Source organism: Engystomops pustulosus, chromosome 9 (genome assembly GCF_040894005.1).
Source record: "Engystomops pustulosus chromosome 9, aEngPut4.maternal, whole genome shotgun sequence".
Classification (NCBI taxonomy): domain Eukaryota; kingdom Metazoa; phylum Chordata; class Amphibia; order Anura; family Leptodactylidae; genus Engystomops; species Engystomops pustulosus.
In genome coordinates, this window is record NC_092419.1 from 86264696 (window position 1) to 86284207 (window position 19512).

The 19512-nt window shown below is 43.0% G+C and overlaps 1 protein-coding gene across 4 annotated transcripts; it reads left to right on the forward strand.

The window, feature by feature from the left end:
* Positions 1 to 1843: 1843 nt before the first annotated feature.
* On the forward strand, positions 1844 to 17296 carry HDAC8 (histone deacetylase 8). Of its 4 annotated transcripts, none has more exons than XM_072123600.1 (11): positions 1849 to 2047; positions 2865 to 2917; positions 4281 to 4411; positions 6204 to 6345; positions 6594 to 6706; positions 7385 to 7462; positions 10117 to 10225; positions 12471 to 12643; positions 14129 to 14223; positions 16572 to 16677; positions 17087 to 17296. In XM_072123600.1, the coding sequence occupies exons 1-11, from the start codon at positions 1961 to 1963 to the stop codon at positions 17107 to 17109; spliced, it is 1110 nt and encodes a 369-aa protein (XP_071979701.1). In that variant the 5' UTR covers positions 1849 to 1960; the 3' UTR covers positions 17110 to 17296. The 4 variants fall into 4 exon arrangements, with proteins under 4 accessions (XP_071979704.1, XP_071979701.1, XP_071979702.1 ...); XM_072123601.1 differs by lacking the exon at positions 1849 to 2047 and adding an exon at positions 2249 to 2716 and having other exon boundaries at positions 2863 to 2917; XM_072123602.1 differs by lacking the exon at positions 1849 to 2047 and adding an exon at positions 2249 to 2666.
* The last annotated feature ends 2216 nt before the right edge of the window (positions 17297 to 19512 follow it).

The following is a 19512-nucleotide window of genomic DNA, read 5'->3' on the forward strand; positions in this document are numbered from 1 at the left end:
CTCATAAGTGCCTTTTGTAGGCTATAACATTTAAGTTTTTCTGTTAGTGGGGCCATGTGTGGGCAATTTTTTGGGCAGGATTAGATGTATTTTCCAGTGATACCATTTTGGGGTTGGTATCCCCTATTGTTGAAAACCATTTTACCATTTTTTGGGGTGTGTATATATATAGCAGTGATGGAAAACCTTTTAGACACCGAGTGCCCAAACTACATCCAAAACCCACATATTTTTCACAAAGTGCCAATGTGACAATTTAAACAGTAACTTGTTACTCCCTGCTCTGTCAAGTTTAAATTGTATAGGCACCTGAGGACACCAATACAGTAGAAAGAAGGAGAAAAAGCTTTGGTCATCATTGTAGCTTCCTTCTAGGGTCCTGGGCTGCCTGGGACTGCAAGAAGCCTTGAGTCTGCAGTGGGGTTATGGTGTGGGTGCCCATAGAGAGGGCTCTGAGTGCCACCTCTGGCACCCGTGCCATAGGTTCGCCACCACTAATATATAGTGTTTACCAGGAGGCGGCTGGAGGACAGGGGTTGGCTGGAGGATAGGGGGCTGCAGGAGGAGGTGGCCAGAAGACAATTTGAGACTGGAGGACAGGGGGCCACAGGAGGAGGATAGAGGACAGGAGAGCACAATGGGAGGCTGGAGGACAGGAGGTCACAGGAGGAGGATAGAGGATGGGAGAGCACAATGGGAGGCTGGAGGTCACAGGAGGAGGATAGTGGAAAGGGGCTCACAGGAGGAGGATGGAGGACAGGAGATACAGGAGGAGGCTGGAGGACAGGGGGTCACAGGAGGAGGCTGGAGGACAGGAGGAGGCTGGAGGACAGGGGGTCACAGGAGGAGGCTGGAGGACAGGAGGCTACAGGAGGAGGCTGGAGGACAGGGGGTCACAGGAGGAGGCTGGAGGACAGGAGACTACAGGAGGAGGCTGGAGGACAGGAGATACAGGAGGAGGCTGGAGGACAGGAGGCTACAGGAGGAGGCTGGAGGACAGGGGGTCACAGGAGGAGGCTGGAGGACAGGAGGCTACAGGAGGAGGCTGGAGGACAGGGGGTCACAGGAGGAGGCTGGAGGACAGGAGACTACAGGAGGAGGCTGGAGGACAGGAGACTACAGGAGGAGGCTGGAGGACAGGGGGTCACAGGAGGAGGCTGGAGGACAGGAGACTACAGGAGGAGGCTGGAGGACAGGGGGCTCACAAAATGAAGGATAGAAATTATATTATGCTTGCGGGTGGAGAAAAAAGGGGACGGGTCTTTTTGTCGCTCTCTCTCCTGCATATGTTCCCTGAGCCATTGTAAAGCACGACACATTGGGGCACATTTACTTACCCGGTCCAGTCGCGATCCAGCGGCGCGTTCTCTGCTCTGCATTCGGGTCCGGCCGGGATTTATGAATGTAGTTCTTCCGCCGTCCACCAGGTGGCGCTGCTGCGCTGAAAGTCGTCATCTCATCGCGCCGGAATTCACCACCTCGGACCAAGTGAAGGTAAGCGCTCCCCAAGCGACACTTTTTCGGTTTTTAAATGCGGCGGTTTTTCCGAATACGTCGGGTTTTCGTTCGGCCACGCCCCCCGATTTCCGTCGCGCGCATGCTGGCGCCGATGCGCCACAATCCAATCCCGGGGCAATTCAGGTACAATCGGCGCAAATCGGAAATATTCGCGTAACACGTCGGGAAAACGCGAATCGGGCCTTTAGTAAATGACCCCCATTTTGTCACCGCTGGACCTTTAGTGATGCTGTGTAAATCTTAAACTCCATTACATTATGTGTATCAAGTAAACCAGTCTGAGTAACCATTGTGTACACTACATGCCCATAAAGCAAGGTCTGGTACTACCCGCAGTATCGAAGATTAGAGAGCGGAAGCTTAGTGCAGGGCATTGTTGTATGGGGAAGAATTAGGAGAGCGGACATCTCGCTTCCTAGGTGCTCTGTGCGTCTGCCCCGGCATGGAGGAGGCGCTGCCCCCGGTTTATATCTACAGCCCCGAATACGTGCAGCTGTGTGACACTGTGCATAGCAAGGTGCCGCGCCGGGTAAGGAGATTATGGCGGCAGATACAGCTATTTGATAATCCTGTGCTGTGCTGTGAATGAGTCATCATCCGGATTACTGATAGCTGCCATATAAAGGAGGGGTTTCCTGATGTCGATCAGCTGGTGGATACATATTACAGGGGAGAGCAGACAGCGCCATCACTATATAGTGGCCTTACTGGCTCACTGCAGGCTCCTCTCATTGAAGTGAATGGAGCTGTCTGCTTCCGGCTCTGTCACTTGTATCAGAAAGCATAACCCCACCCCATGTGCCTTATTTTAAAGGGTTGATTCTGTTTCATATTACTGACTACAAGCAGCTGCCACCACCTCCACAACTCTCAGCAGATCCTTTCTCAACAACATTACTAGTCCATGCCCTCATACTCTCCCGCCTGCAGTACTGCAACATCCTTCTGTGTGGTCTCACCACGAACTCTCTCACACCCCTCTAACCTGCTGAAATCTTTCTGAGCCGCTGCTTGTCCAGATCACACAGTCCTCCGTTATCACCGCCCCGGTCACTGCCGCACAAGGAGGGCCACGTAACCTTACCATAAGCAGCCTACTCTGAATAGTAACTTGCTGGACTGCAGTCTTTCGGTCCCTGTCATTCCAGGTAGTATGACAAGTAACATTTCAGAAAGATTTTGACAAGCTTGTGGTGGAAGTTGAGAGAAAATCTTATACGTATTAATATGCACAGCGTAAAAAATCGCCTGAGAAGCTTGTACTGGCGTTATTGCAACTTCTAGTTAATAACTAGTAATAGCTAATAGAGTTAATAACTATACTGTCTGCTAACTTTTCCTATTAGGCCAGCATGGTGCACTCCTTGATAGAAGCCTATGGACTACTCAGGGCAATGAGGTAAGGCCCAAGTCATGGCAGTAATGTAGCCAGTGAAAGAAAAATCTACCATTTATTTTGACTTGTAGTAACCAATACTGCTGAGTGGTAGCTCCTGGTAGCGCTATTGTAGACACATGTTTATATAGAAGTGTTTTCTCATAAAATAAAGTTTTATATTTCTGATAATGATGCAGAAGTGCTCTAGGAGGGGGCATTACCAGAGCCCTTTTGAATTATTTTGCTATTTCATGCACTCTGAAGAACATCTACCCTGCCTGCTCCGTAGGTGCCCCCCCCCCCCCTTTATTGAAGAGTAGCGGCTACATTCCCCCCTCATTACATTGTGGTAAAATGATGTGCCTCTGCTTTTATTCGAGTCAGCTTATACTCAAGTATATACGGTAAATAATGTCTACATTTGTGATGCTAAGAGCAGCAATGGTTATTAAAACTCTGGTCTCTTATGATATACTCGTCTTATACCAGCTTTGTAGTGTGCATCATCTATGACTCTTACTTTCTACAACACCATTAATATAAGTGTATGTAGCAGTGGTCACGCATCCGCTCTATTGTGAGAGGCTCAGGGAAACTTGTGACCCCTGTTTATCTTGGGGCTGTTTCACACTTACACGCAGAGGATGGGGGTCCCTGCATTATATAGAAATGTAACACAAGGACGTTTCCTCTGCCAGCCAAGCAGCTGTGCCAGAACTGTAATAGTTGATATAGTTCCCGTGCAACAGTTACGGCTGGCAGGGGGAACGTCCTTGTGTTATATTTCTATATGATGCAGGGACTCCCATCTTCTGTGTGTAGCCCGTGCGATTGTGCCACCATGCGACACAGACTGCACACGTTTGTGTGAAACAGCCCTTACCCTTAGGGTGCGTTCACACGTTGCTGAGGAGAGGTGATTTGCCTAATTACATCACTGTTAACGTTTCTGTTTACAAAACACATAGTAAATGTGATGTTAACGCGCATGTTAACAAAGCGTCAACGCATGTGTTTTGTTAACGCATTGTTAACATTGCGTTTACAAACGTAAACGTTAATGTAATTAGGCAAATTGCCTCACATCAGCTGTTATATATGCGTTTCAAACGCAACCGAAACGCAACGTGTGAACGCGCCCTGTCAGGTCCATGTGTACGGACACCTGTAGATCAGACGTTTAGCCTCCATCCTGCGGTGACTAGTACTCCATTCTAAGAGGTTGTTGGGATGATGAGCTTGCGCAGCCCAATAGATGGAAATACAGTCCTTAAATCCTTTAAGGGATGGGGTTTTACATATAACTTAGTGTCTTCATTCATTGTTTTTTTGCTTGGTAATTTTTTAATTACTTGATTATTTTTTATTTTTTTTTATTTCTAAGAGTCGTGAAGCCTAAAGTTGCTACAATGGAAGAAATGGCGTCATTTCATACAGACTCTTATTTACAGCACCTCCGGAAGGTGAGCGAAGAAGGAGACAATGATGAGCCTGAAACAGTTGAGTTTGGGCTAGGTGAGTAGTAGAGCACTACTGATGCTATAGATCACTATGATGTTCTGTGCTCGGTTTGTGAAATCCGACCAGCGCTCAGTCAGTTTTTCACACAACGAGTGTGGTGCCAGCCGTACGTGGATGAAAATGCAAAAGGAAGGGCTTGGTAGAAGTCAAAGACGATAAACAATATTCATTAAAGATGTTTTAGAGCATCGCAGAGGCTGTGTGGTTATTAACATTTCCATGCCTACTTTATCCTGGAATAAGAGAGATTGTATTGTGATGCAAATATTGGTTGTGTTATAGTTGGTGAATAATCACAGTTTTATTACAGCATTGTTTTAGTCTGATCACAGCCGGCATAGACAGTCTGAAACATTTTTACATGGAAAATTCTTGGTGAACCTTATGCAGAGCTCTAGAGTCATTTCATTCTGGAAATCCGTGGCAGATGAGCTCATACACTTAAACAATATCACTAGGACTATTTAGGGGATTTAAAGCTCCTCAGGGAAGATTTTGGTTCAATATGACCAGGATAGAAGGTGTGCAGTTGGTGGGGTTTAAGATCTGTCACCTTTATCGAATGAAAAAACGAAGTCACAGCAGTGATAAAGCAGCAGGCCATCGATTGGGTGTACACTGGTCCTAGGTCTGTGGCGCCTTGTCATTGATAATTTTAAACTCCAAAATTTGCTGAACTGATCAATCTCCCCATAGGAAGATATTACACTACAGGTCCCATGGAGCATCCCAGTAGAATCCTACTCCATTGACCCTTTCTCATACTGTCTGCTTGTTGATTTTAAAGAGTGTTCCGTTGTTCACAAATTCTTAATATAAAATTAATAAAAGTTAATTTTTATCATTTAACCCTGGTGGCTAAAGGGTATTTGTGGTCGCTGGCCGTGCGACTTTTGGAGTTTAAATTTAGCAATTAATTCCCTAGCCACCATCGGTTCATATACTAATGGGGTCCATCTATATATTCCCCCTCCCCTGTGGAAGGGGAAGCTTTGTTGTAATATATTGTCATTGATAATAACGCCCGGAGCAGCATTACAAACACATTTTTTTGTTTCCATAATTTATGTCAGTAAGGAATCTTCAAATATTAAAAATTAAAGAAATCTAACATCAAAATCAAGCGTGGTAAACCAGGTAAAATTACTCATGGATCCCAGTACCGTGACTGTGATGATCTAATTATATTTGTTATCCATTGCCTCCTTTCTTTTAAAATCAACTTTTAAAATTATGGCAATGAGCTTGAAGGGCTCTGTGTGGCATTACCAGAGTCCCTCTATGCTGCAGATTCACAAGCTGTTACAGTGTGCGGCAGTGCACTCCACCCCCACCCCCCTCCCACTGTGTGTTGAAACTTCCTCTGCTCCCATGAGATTACAACAGGCAGAGGGAGGGGAACACAGTCTAACAGCCTGTGAAGCTGCAGCACCAAAAGAATCTCCTAAAAGCACTTCAGAATTTTAAAGTTAATTTTAGAAGTAAGGAGGCCAGAGTAGCAAATATGAGAACAATTTCTTCAAACTCATTGGCATAATTTTAAAAGCTTATTTTAGAAGGAAGGAGGCCATGGATAACAAATATAAGACAATAACCACAGTCCCAGTGCCTGGATCTGTGAGTAAGTGTCCCTGGTTTATCAGGATGGAGTTTGATGGTAGATTTCTAAGGTTGCATGCACTAGTAGTTGATAGAAGTATGTTTGTATGTTAAGCTTTACATGAAAATAAAGAAAGCTGAAGCTGCACTGCCATTAATTTATGATTGTATTAATATAACTTTTCAGGCTATGACTGTCCCATCACTGAAGGCATCTATGACTATGCTGCGGCTGTAGGAGGAGCGACACTTTCTGCTGCGGAACACCTCATGGAAGGCAAAGCCCGCATTGCCATTAACTGGCCAGGTGGTTGGCATCATGCTAAGAAGTAGGCATTGTGGGAGCCCCGGGGTAAATTCAGTTTGAAGAAGTCTAATGGGAGATATAAGTTATAGCGTTTTGCCAAAAAGTGGGTTTTCACTGAAGATTAATTGTATTGATGAAAGTATCAATAAATCCTCTGTGATGATTCTCTTTTTTTTGGGGGGGGAGTGGGCATTTATACATTTTGTTGACTTTCTAAGCTGTAGCTTCTATCTAGGCAGGCATTTATATATTTGCTTTCTTTCTCTTTAGAGATGAGGCCTCGGGATTCTGTTACCTTAATGATGCCGTTTTGGGCATTTTAAAGCTTCGACAAAAATATGACAGAGTGCTGTATATCGATCTGGATTTACATCACGGGGACGGTAAGAAGTATTTTACTTCACTTTTGCTGGTTCTGAGTCAATACATTTCTGTCTTTTCAAATGCATAAGGCCGGTGAGTTTGTTCAGTTAAACTCGCAATGAGCAGCCCAAACACTGAGCAACCAGAACTGAACTCAACATGTCTGCTCTGTCAGCAGAGGGGTATGGAGCCTTTAAGTCTTGCTTACTTTCCTTGCTTATTGATAACTTAAGAGTTGTCCAGTAACAACAAGTTAACCCCTATCCACACCATAGGGGCTTACTTATCAGTGGGGTTCTTATTGATGGGGCCCTATGGTGTACAAGAATGGGGGTCCGTTGAACTCCAAAAGAATGAAGCGTCTGGACACACATACACATTACCGCTCCATTCACTTTCTATGGAACTGACGGAGATAGCAGAGTACAGCGCTCAGTTATGTAGCTCTCCATTGGTGCCATAGAATTTTATAGAGCAGCAGGTCACTTGTGTGACTATCCGCTCTGTTCATTTGGGGTACATCCTTGGGGATCACATAACTGTGACCCGCGCCTATTAGCAAGTTAACCCCTATCCACTGGTTGAGGATTAACTTTTTGTGAATGAAAAGCCCCTTTAATTAGTAGGTTATCAAATCCATGTGTGATTTCCAGTGACAGATGGATGTTCATTCATCTGATTTGTGTTTTTTGTTTCAGGAGTGGAAGACGCTTTTAGCTTTACGTCTAAAGTTATGACCGTTTCGTTACACAAATTTTCTCCTGGATTTTTTCCAGGTAAGTAGTTTATCATGGAATTCCAACTTCTTAAACTTTTGTCTTAAATTTGGATGGATCCGAAATACCAGGCAAGTAAGATGAGTGAATCCTTCACAAAATCAGACAAAAGACCGGGGATGCATAACACTGCAAGATTTTGGTGAAATTGCTTAGAAATGCGTGGGAACAGATTTATCCTCAGTGTGGGGTTTGATTTTGAATCTGTCTCTTTAGACTGCTAACTAAGTATAGGACCGGATTAATGAAACTCGAAATGGTCACGAGTCAGTTTGTACATAAATCCACCCCCACTGTCTGAAATCATTATATGGCTTCATTTTCATGGTCGTATGGGGAACGTTTATATAGGGCCGCAAGCTTGCATGTCCCATAGAGGGCAATAGGTGCATGGAGCAATACGGCGCTCCCTACACGAGGAAAAGATATGACATGTCCTTTCCCCGTGTGCATGTCCATAACAGTGCATCTCTATGGATGCACCAGCGCACCAGACGTGTGCCCGACTTGCCATAGCCACCACACGTTCATGTGTATGTAGCCGGAGAAAAATATAAAAACTTTGGTACTTACCTATGACTGAAATGCTCCAGCGCCTGGGAAATCTCCACCTGCAGTTGAAGTCCTGGCAATTCCTTTTATTTTTGCTATCACGTAATAGTATCGGTATCAGGATACAAAACAAATACTACAATGAAGAAGTCTACACTTCTGTTTGTCTTTCTAAAAAGGATTTCATTCTTCTTGACTTCGCCCCAGAGATCCTTTCTTTCTGTGCTCTTCCAAAGGATTGCAGTCAGAGATTCGCATGTCAGGAACAGAGCGCGCTTCTTTCACAAAAATTCACTTTGTTTCCACTTCAACACTGGACGCTATTGATGCTTTACTTCAGTGGCAGTGAGCGCCTGGCATGGTTCTGCCATGTATTGCCTTGTGTTGTGGTGTGGCTTGAGGGTTTCTACCTAGATGTATTGTGGACAGGGCAGGGTTAGATATACAGATTTACACTGTTCCCTTGTATAGCTGAAATCTGAGGTTATAATCGACCGGCTTCCTCCTGCACTACAATATTTTTTACAAATTTGCCACTGGCAAACTAGATTTCCCATATCCAGACACAGGAAAGTGTTATTAAAACGTAACTTTTAATTAGTATCTGATAATAAGGACTGTTCTTATAGTGAATCGTATTACAGGGTGCTCAAACTGGTATTGTGATTAAAAACAGTGTCATACGCTCCCCTAGTCTCATGTGGCCAGGCTTGATTTACTAGTGTTGTGTCTGTTTAAAATGCGGACAAGAGTATTTGTATAAGTGAATAATGGGCTTGGGCAGTGGTGGCGAACCTATGGCACGGGTGCCAGAGGTGGCACTCAGAGCCCTTTCTGTGGGCACTCAGGCCATCACCCCAGGACAGAGTTCACCAAACAGGACCAAATCCATTAAATCTTCCTGCAGCCCTAGGCAACTTATGAGATGCTGCGCTCAGCACTATTTTACAGCGACACTTCATTGGCTGTTTGGAACTCCTTGAAAAGTGAGAAGGTGTTAAAAGAACTGCATTATCTTTGGAGGTCATCCTGCTGGACCCACCATTCTTCCTAAACAGAGAAACCCTGGAGAGAAGCTACAATGAGAGTCTGAATTTGCCCACCTTCTTTCAACTGTATTGGTGGCCTCAGGTGGCCGATACAATTAAAGAAGTGGAAGAACAGGTAGCAATAAGTTACTGCTTAAAATGCCACATTGGCACTTCACAGTAAATAAGTGGATATTGGTTGTAGTTTGGGCACTCGGTCTCTAAAAGGTTCACCATCACTGCGCTATGGGCTCACTATGTGACTATGCTGAGTGAGTGATCGCAGAATTTCTCTTGCGATTTTGATCAAAAGCTGCAAATCTGCTGCCTCAGGTGGCCACTTTACTGGCTCAGATGGCAATCTGAGATTGCATAGGCTGTATACTCATTCTAGGCTACTCATAGCGCTATGCTACTAGCGTGGTTAGATATAGATCACCAGAATTAGTAGAAGCACTGGCTGACCAGAGTGATACACTGCTAATTAAAATATTGAATTAGCCCCCCGACATGTTTCGCAACGTAAACTGGCTTCATCAGGGGTCTGGGCTAATTATGATCGCAGCGTGAACCTGCCGAGGATATAAAGACTAAACTCCTCCCATCCATTCCACCGCTGACCAATAGGGAAAAGAAAATAGAGACCGTCCTCCCAGTTGTTGGGTTATGATAAGCTTACTCCAATGAGTGACCCGTAGGCGCGAGGCATAGGATACTGTATGGTGGGCGGGTACCGTTCTTCACTCACAGCTATAGCGGACAGGGAACAGCGATACGTCCACTATATTGATGACGTATTAATACTGTGGGAAGGCGACAGATCGCAGTTTGGTGACTTTGTTGAACAATTAAATCGCAATAATATCGGGATTAAGTTGGGAAAATGTAGCTTGTAATAGTCAGTGGGAACGGGTAACATTGCGAGTGATCACAGTCTGTACCGAGGTCTGGAATATGTTGGCGCTATTCCAGTTTATCAAAATTCTACTTGACTCCCTATTCCTTGTCAGATTAGGGACAAGTGCCTACTACTCCATTACCTGCCTTTTACAATGTTGTTTATTTCTTTTATAGGCACAGGGGATGTAAGTGACATCGGCTTAGGGAAGGGACGCTACTATAGTGTAAATGTTCCCTTACAGGATGGTATCACAGACAACAAATATTATCAGATCTGTGAAGGGTAAGAAATATCCTTTTGTCTTTCTTATGTTGTGCTTTCTTTTGCTTTGCTCAACCCCTTAAAGGGCAGCTGTCACCAGGAGTCATATTTGTGGGTCCTTTATGTTCCCAAAGAGAATAGTCTATACATTTATACATTGCCAAAGAGTTTTTGTAGTAAAAATGGCATTTACTGATAAAAAAGATAAATTGGATCAAACTTTACCTCTACTGTAGTCCAGTTTCAAGAAGGAAAGCAGATGTAATTTACGAAATTACAGAAGAATTTTATTAGAGTCAACAATACATAGATAAAAACATTTAAAAACCCACAAAACGGGTCAAAACTCAGGTCCCCCAGTATTCAAGTATTACCAAAATTCATAATTTTACAATAAAGTAAATTTGAACAATAAAGTGCATTAAGTCATATAAGGTATCGCATAATAGTTAAAGTGCAAAGTAGAATGGTTAAGCAGTATAAGTGCAAAAAATAGATAATAAAGTGCAATAGCAAAAACAAGTGTTACAAAGAGGTATTACCAGTCATCTAGATCCTGGGGGAGGAGGTAGGAATGCCTACCTCCTCCCCCAGGATCTAGATGACTGGTAATACCTCTTTGTAACACTTGTTTTTGCTATTGCACTTTATTATCTATTTTTTGCACTTATACTGCTTAACCATTCTACTTTGCACTTTAACTATTATGCGATACCTTATATGACTTAATGCACTTTATTGTTCAAATATACGCCATAGCATGACTAAATATTTATTGTAAAATTATGAATTTTGGTAATACTTGAATACTGGGGGACCTGAGTTTTGACCCGTTTTGTGGGTTTTTAAATGTTTTTATCTATGTATTGTTGACTCTAATAAAATTCTTCTGTAATTTCGTAAATTACATCTGCTTTCCTTCTTGAAACTGTAATTACTTAACTTCAGATGTAGTACATATTCTTATACCCCATCTTTTTAGTATACTCTACTGTAGTCCAGAGACTAGTCCCCATTCTCCTGGGCGTGGCTAGTGAGGAGCGGTTTCCCATGGGTGGGGGTGTGGTCAGCATCTGTCTGGGTCTACATCTGGCGCATGCGCAAATGGATGCGGAGCGCACCGCCCAGTCTACAGATCCATCAGCACGTGCGCCAGCTGCAGATTCGGACAGATGCTGACTACGTAGGCGCAAGAATTCGACTGGGGGGGATAGCTACGCAGGAGATGGGAGGTTTTTTTGAAAGGTACACATGACGGAGCTCTTGGTGACAGGTTCCCATTAAAAACTTGGCCCGTTTTTGTTTTCATTTTTTTTGCTCCCCAACTTTAAAAATCCATACATCTATTCGTTTTTCCATGTACACAGCTGCATAACAAATTGTACTTTCCAGTGACATTATTTCATATTGAATACTGTGTAATGGGAAGCGAAAAAAAAATTCCAAATGTGGTGAAATTGGCAAAAAAAAAACACATTAGCGCCATTTTCTTGTGGGCTCTGTATTTGTCTTTTTCCTTGGGTTATAGTTATTAATGAGTTTTTAATAGATTTCTAAAAAAAATCTTTAAAAAAATCATATGTTCTGATGCCAATATTTTTTCCACACTATGCTGTGCAGACCTGTATATGGTCTAATTATTTGCTGGACGAGATGATCTTTTCATTGCTTCCATGTCGCGTACTATATTCAAATTTGTATATATAGTATAAAAAGGGGTGAAATGGTGAAAAAGTGGTGGGTGCTCAGATATTTGGGTATTCTTTTCCATTGCAGGGTTCCCCGCTGCAAATAAACATTTTTATATATTGTTATGGATGCCTTATGTTTTTTTCCCTTTTCTTTTCTTTTCTTCTTAAACTTCCGTTCTAGGGATAAGGGGGTGATTTTCACCTTTTAGAATTTTAATTTTTTTTTTTTTTTTTTTTTTTTTTTTTTTATTGTTGCAAGTGCAATCCCTTTAATTTTTTTCTCATTGGACACAAATGACCAAACAAAAAAAAAAAAAGTAAGGCTTCACCCTCTTGATAAATTCTGCTGTGCTGCCGGGCACTTCTATCCCAGGTTCCTCTCCACTCCCCTCCACCCACTTGGGTTCTTAGACAGAATTGTGACTATTTGATGGCTTGTCCAGTTCTGGAGTCCAAGCCCTGATAAATCTGTCCCAGTGAGTCAAAATGAACATCGGAAGCACATTATCTTATTAGCCTTTCTGTTTATTACAGGTAATTTGGTTTTCTTGTATAAAGTGTTGTCTCTCTTCCAGCGTGCTGAAGGAAGTATTCACAACGTTTAACCCAGAGGCGCTGGTTCTGCAGTTGGGAGCGGATACCATTGCAGGGGACCCCATGTGTTCTTTCAACATGACCCCTGAGGGCATTGGGAAGTGTCTGAAGTACATCCTACAGTGGCAGCTGCCGACTCTCATCCTTGGAGGAGGTGAAGTCATTATACTTATATCCTTATAAACCTTCATTAACCCCTTCAAGACGCAGCCAGTTTGTACGTCATGGCTCGGCCTCTTTATTTGTAATCTGGCGTGTGTCCCTTTTATGGTTATAACTTTTTGAACACATTAACTTACCATGATTTTAAGATTGTGCCTTTGTCACACATTGTACTTCACCTTAGTAGTAAATTTTGGTTGATATGTTTGCAACCGTATCATTCTGTAGTAGATATGTGTATTTTTATTGCATTTTGTTGTGGGATGATGTACCGTAGCTACAAATCATACTTTTTGGTGGGTTTTTTAGTTTTCTTTTTTATGGCATTCATCCTGCTGGTTCAGTAATGATTTATTTTTATTCAAGTTGTTACGGATGCAGTGACGCTATATGAGTGGGGATTGTGTTATGTTTTTTACCTTTTTTTCACATTATATTTCATTTTATGTGTTAATGGGGATTTTGGGCTTTTTAATTTTTTTTTTGACTAACTTTTTTTAACCTCCACCATGGGACATGAACAAGCAATCATCTGATTGCTGGTTCATGATGATACCCTGCAGTACTAGTGTATTGCAGGGTATTAGCTCAGTCAGCTTATGCACTGCCTGTGGACAGCCGTGGGGTCCTTATTGGAACTCAGGACTGTCATAGAAACGATCGGCGGCCCCCAAAGACGGCGCAGCGGGGGGGGGGGGATCATGGGGGAGAGACCCCCAGCAGGTAAATACGTTAAATACTGCGATCACGATGACACTGCCATTTATAACGTGTTAAACACCCACAATCGGAGCCCACTCTTGGATGCAGAACGCTAAGAGGTTAAATCATCACAGTTCTGTGTTTTCTCATCACTACCTAATGACCATTACATCTCTCTCCTCTATACTCTACAACTCTGACTCCTGCCATGCTGTAGTCGGGAAGGATTTCTTCCTCTGTGGGATTATAGGTGGATGTGCTGACCTGTATCTTTATCATTCTTCTGTGACACTACAGAAATGAATATGAATGCACTGACAGCTGGGTGTTGGTGATGTCACATGCGCAGCCTGGCAGCGCCCGGATAGTGCTGAACATGGCAGACCATACCGAGACCAGGGAAATGATTACACTAGTTGTCATTGATTAAATACTGTACATTCAGCAACTTGTGACAAAAATCTATAAATATTATTGGGGCTTGTGTGGAATATTAAACTCTAGGAGGCTTTCTTATTACACGGAAACATGTCCAAAAATCTATTGTAGTAGTGCAGAACTTTTCCCATTTTATAAAATAAAAAGGTGAAAGTATTTGCTACACCTGAGAGCAAACACAGTGTCACTTTGCAACAATGTATTTATATGTTTCACCTTGTAACATTTGAGTGTTTTTGGCTGTATGTCCTATTGACTTTGCTGCTATCTATTACCTCCATTGCCGGGGCTCTCGCCTCCTTGGCACCTACTTGACATCAATTTTTCTTCATTTCAGGAGGATACCATCTCCCCAATACGGCTCGGTGCTGGACATACCTGACTGCAGTAATCCTAGGCCGGGTCTTATCTTCTGAAATCCCAGACCACGAGGTACACAGTATTCCTGGACCAATTTTGAAGCTTTTTGGGAGGGGAGAGCCCTGAATGATGCACATTTAATCTTTAATCACTTTAGCCCTTCCAAGCTTGTGAATGCTTGTTTTGTTAGCAGACACTATAAAACAAAGCGTCCTCTGTACATGGCTTACATACTGACTCCTTGTTCTCCTGACTTGGTAGCCTACCTCTTCATCATATCTGTTGGCTGCCCTCCTTGTGTTTTACTTTTTTATGTTTTTTTTTTTTTTAACAAAGTCTTTCTTAAGTTATTAAACCTCTGGATTCTTTCATAATTGCAAACCGGTATAAGTTTCACCTGTTCTCTATTGAAAGAGTCTTGGAAAGAAAAAAAGTTTAGTGTACAACCTTAGGAACTTGCGGTACATTGTGCCAGGACAGGGCTTGATGTAGAGGAGCAGGAATAGTAAGTGAGGTTTATCCTGCCATGAGGTAGTCCGAGATCTGTGTGTCCACTCATACTCACTCTCACATGTATCTGTAAGGCAAGTGTAGCTGAGTGTCCCAAGTCATGTAAAGCCACTTAGTGCTGTCTTTTAGGTAATGGTTGGCAAGTGGATGATAAAGCAGCAAATCTGCAACATTTTTTTTCAGAGTTTGTTTGTTAAAAGTTTGTTCCAATATCGTCAGGGCATTCATTTCATTGTTTAGGTTAAAGGGAACCTGTCACCAAGTTGTATCCCACTAAACCTCTAGTTTCCTCAGGTAGAGTATGGAATGTTCTTTCTAGAATTCCCTCCTTTATGTGACCTCTCATCTATACAAAAAAATGTCCCACCAAAGTCAGGCAAATATGACTCTTCTCACCTCATTTTTGCTGAGATGAGTCAAGTTTAGTGGTTGCAGGACGAGTGTCACTTCAGGAGCCCCTTTTTTCCGTTCTGTAGTATCTAGTGTCATATTAAAGACAAGAACATCATCTTTCAGGTCGCATCATGCCTTATGGCTTTGTAAGTTACAGAATCTGAGATAGAGACTGTTAAATATATGATCAGAAATGCAGTTCTTGCCTATTTGTTAACTACCTGTATGTCTGGTTCTGTAGCTCAAAGAAACATAAGCTTGATCTGAAAGCTGGAAAGCATTCTTCTAGGTGCTATATAACCAAGTATAAGGGCTTCTGGAGTGACCCATCTCATGTGAGAGGGTGTCTAGAAAGGACATTTTATATCCGACCTTGGATGGTAAAGTAAATCCTAGTGATTGGCTCCCTTTAAGGTAGGAGTCGCACACAATTTGGCTACACACACCTACTATGTTGAGAAATGGTCTGTGAAGTTTGCGGCTCGTTACAGCCGAGTGTAGGTGGGTGAGCGCTCCACACCCTCCCATCTCCATAGGAGCTAAGCGACTTGGCTGCAAATGGGCACCAAAATAGGACCTGCTCTATATACCTGCTCTATATTTTGCACACATGGTAAACTCTCTGACCCGTGACTGTTCACATTGCCGTGAGCAACCATTTATGATTGTGTATATGAGGCCTTAAAGAGGTTGTCCTCTTTAAGCACATTATGCCAAATAATTAATATTGTTTGTGTAATGAAAAGTTATTACATTTTCCAATATACTTTCTGTGTGAATCCTGACTTTTCTAGATCTCTGCTTGCTGTCATTTTATAAGAAACTTGTGTTTACTTCCTTTTGTATAAACATCGATCCCTGGTCACGTGATGTCACACAGGTGCTGGTTAGGATCACACAGCTTTGATTACACTGTGTTATAACGAGCCGTGCACCTGTGTGACATCACATGACCATGGACCGGTGTTTATCTAAATAAAGTAAATGATGAAGCTTCCTGTTGCATGACAACAAGCAGAGATCTTGGAAACCGTGAAGAATTGATACAGAAAGTGTATTGGAAAAATGTAAAACTTTATCATTACACAAACAATATCCATTATCTGCAGGAATTTGCTTTAAGTGGACAACCCCTCTAAAGGACATTTACCATCAGTTTGGTTTGATGGTAGAGGTGTCCTAATAAGAAGTACTTTTTATTACAACTCTATATGCCGCCCCACAGCACATAGGGCAGGTGACTGTAGTGCAACGGGGGCATAAGTTAAAACATGAAGCTCCCTGAGGACCTTGTGTGACTGAGTGCCCCAGGGTAATTATCATAACTTTTATAACTCTATATTTCAGCAATCACAGCATATAGCGTTCTAATAAAAGAAGTCCTGAAGAATTAGGACACCTCTACTATCACTAAACTGATGGTAGATGCCCTTACCAACTCTGATTAGAGAAGCCGGTCTTAACAGTTTTTAGTTGGTATATGGTACACAACTTTATATCTTTTTTTTTTTTTTTAGTTTTTTACAGAGTATGGTCCAGATTACGTGCTGGAGATTACACCTAGCTGTCGGCCTGACCGAAATGATCCCCAAAGAGTGCAGGAGATTTTAGAGTCTATCAAAGGTAAAAGTCATGACCTAGACATTGCATTGGGCGGCTCCTCCACTTCACATGTGCAATGATTCTATAAATCCCTTCCTCTGTATCTAGTCGCTTTTCTCAGCAATATGTTACAATTCTTCTATTTCCAATACATATATATTAATGGAAGTTCAAATCACCTCTTATCTTTTGTTGTCACTTTGATGTGCCCCGCCCATTTTTTGGGGAGTTGACAGGTTCTCTTTAACTGTTTAAGTGGGGGCGGGGCACATCAAAGTGACGACAAAAGAAAATTTGCAGTGATGATAAGAAGCAAAAATTAGATGGCCCTGGTCATGTGACCAGATTACTCCAGATACTAAAACACTGTTAGAATTTATTTGCTGAGCCAACTTGAGTGTTGTAGTTTTGACCTTTTCTCTATCTGCAGGTAACCTGAAGCGTATGGTTTAACGTGTCCACGACCGATCTGGTGCCCATGTCCCTGTACAGTGTGTATACCAATGTATACAAATCAAAACATGGCAGGATTGTGGTGCCATTCCACACACGGATCAATGCCCATGACGAATATACAGTTTTTTAAGTCTTTTAAGAATTTATTTTGTACTGTAAATATTAAACATTTGTTTATAAAACATCTTGATATTATTTTTTTTTGTCTTTAACCCCTTTTAAGGACACCAACGGTTAGGGCTTAGACTAATCTCACATTATTTGAGTATAACGTTGGTAAACTTTGAAGAGGACCTGTCACCCCTCCAAAAAGACCCCCACCAAATATGCCCCCATAATCCTCTCCCCAGCAGCTTTCTATTTATGCCATTTATTAAAAAATGTATGTTGCAAAAGTTTGTTTAAAACAATCCGACCTCTTACCAAATAAGAGGTCGGATCCTCTTATCTTGTGAGCAGCAGTTGGCCGTATTCATGAGGGGGTCAGCCAGCATCCCCACCACCCCCCCTACACTCCATTTTTGAGGAAAGAATTATTTTCATACAATCTTGAAATCCTCATTAGTTACTAACATTTACCATATCTGTATTTTAAATTGGCAGCATTTTTTAAATTCCCCAATATATATGATGGGTACTAAGAAGCCTGTTTGTTAGAATCCACCCCAGATCACTCTTTTTTAGGAAGGTCAACTTAAAGAGTAACTAAACCTTTGAAACAATTACAAACAACTGGACGATTCATTTCTCAAATTAAAATTAAAAAGTGTTATTTGAGAAATGAATAGTCCAGACGTATGTAATGTAGTTCATTAAATAACTCTTTCTTGTAGTGAACAGTATCTAAAAGGCTTCTGCGGTTGTTCCACTTCAGAGAGATAAGGAGGCTAAAGATGAACTCTTCCCATACCTACGAGGGCGGTTCAATAAGTACCCGTGTTAGAAATGAAGACGCCATTTTTTCAACATGGTCCCCTTTTAGAAAGAAACACTTTTCACAACATTCTTGCCATTTTTTTTTTAACCCCTCCAAAAAATAGGATTTGTCGAACTCTCCAAAATACGTGGCGATGACTTCCTCGTTTGAGCTAAAAAAAAATTTCCCGCGAGCCATTTTTATTATGTTAGGGAACAATAAAGTCGCAGGGAGCCTGATCGGGTGAATACGTGGGGTGCGGCAGCAATTCATAACGCAATTCATGCAGTTTGGTGGCGACAACTCCGGATGAATGTGCTGGTGCGTTATTGTGGTGAAACTGCACCTTCTTTTTCACCAAATGCGGCCGTGTCTCCTTTTAATTTTTTGTCGGAGCGGTCCAATAACTCACTGTACTATTGTCCAGTCATCCTTCTTCCTTTTTCTAAAAAATCCATGAGGATGACTCCGTTCACATCCCAAAAAATCGTCGCCATGACCTTTCCGTCCAATGGGACCATCTTTGCCTTCTTTTGAGCAGATTCACGGAGAGAAATCCATTGTTTCCCCCTCTCACCACGACAGCACCCAACCAGAGAGAGGGATCCGCCCCCAGGGACAGGAAACCCAGACTTCAAATTCTGCGGTACGCCCCATCTCCTTCAGTGGTTTCCTGTCCCTGACGGGGGATCCAGTGAGTCTCGGTGAGGCTCAGGAGTCGCGGTGAAAGGGGGGAATGGGAGTCCCAGGTACCCCCAGGTGGCTGCACAGGTCCCCCGCCGAGGCTTACCGGAGGGTGGTCACTCGGCGGCGGTGGAGAAGTGAATGCTGCGAGGTGCAGCGCAGTCTGTGGGTGCGGGCGGACTCCGGCACGCCTCCGATCCGGAGTGGAGGCGTGTGTGTGGAAGGGCGGCTGAGCGCTGGCCTCTTCCTCTGCGATGGTCTTCCCCAAAATGGCGCCGACTCCACTTCCGGTGAGGACCGGAAGTGACGCGCCGCCCAGCGTCCACATGGGAGATGACGTCAGACGCGGTAATTTTAAAAGGAGATCCCACACAGGAGTCCTGTGTGTTGTTTCTAGCACCCACAGCCAGCCACAGGAGTTGCTCCAGTCGTGGATGGAAACGGAGCTGTATCCTCACCACTGAATAGGATGAGTTCCAATGAAGGTGGTAGAGAGTCGGTGGACACCGCTACGGTAAAGTTTGAGTAGGGGGATGGTCCGCTGATTGGTGAGTGTGGCCTTACCATGCCTTTAAACTGGTTCTGATGATGTCTTATGTGATTCTTATTTTAGAGGGAAGAATCTCGTAAGGGGAAAGCCACTGTAAAGTCTAAACATCATGCATGTAGAATCTGTGGAGATAATCTGCCTGACTCTTATTTAAAACCTAACTGTGACCAGTGTGTTCAGCGCCTGTTAGCACAAGAGCAGTCTACCTTGTTTGAATCCATGCGTATGCTAATCCAGCAGGAGGTGCGTA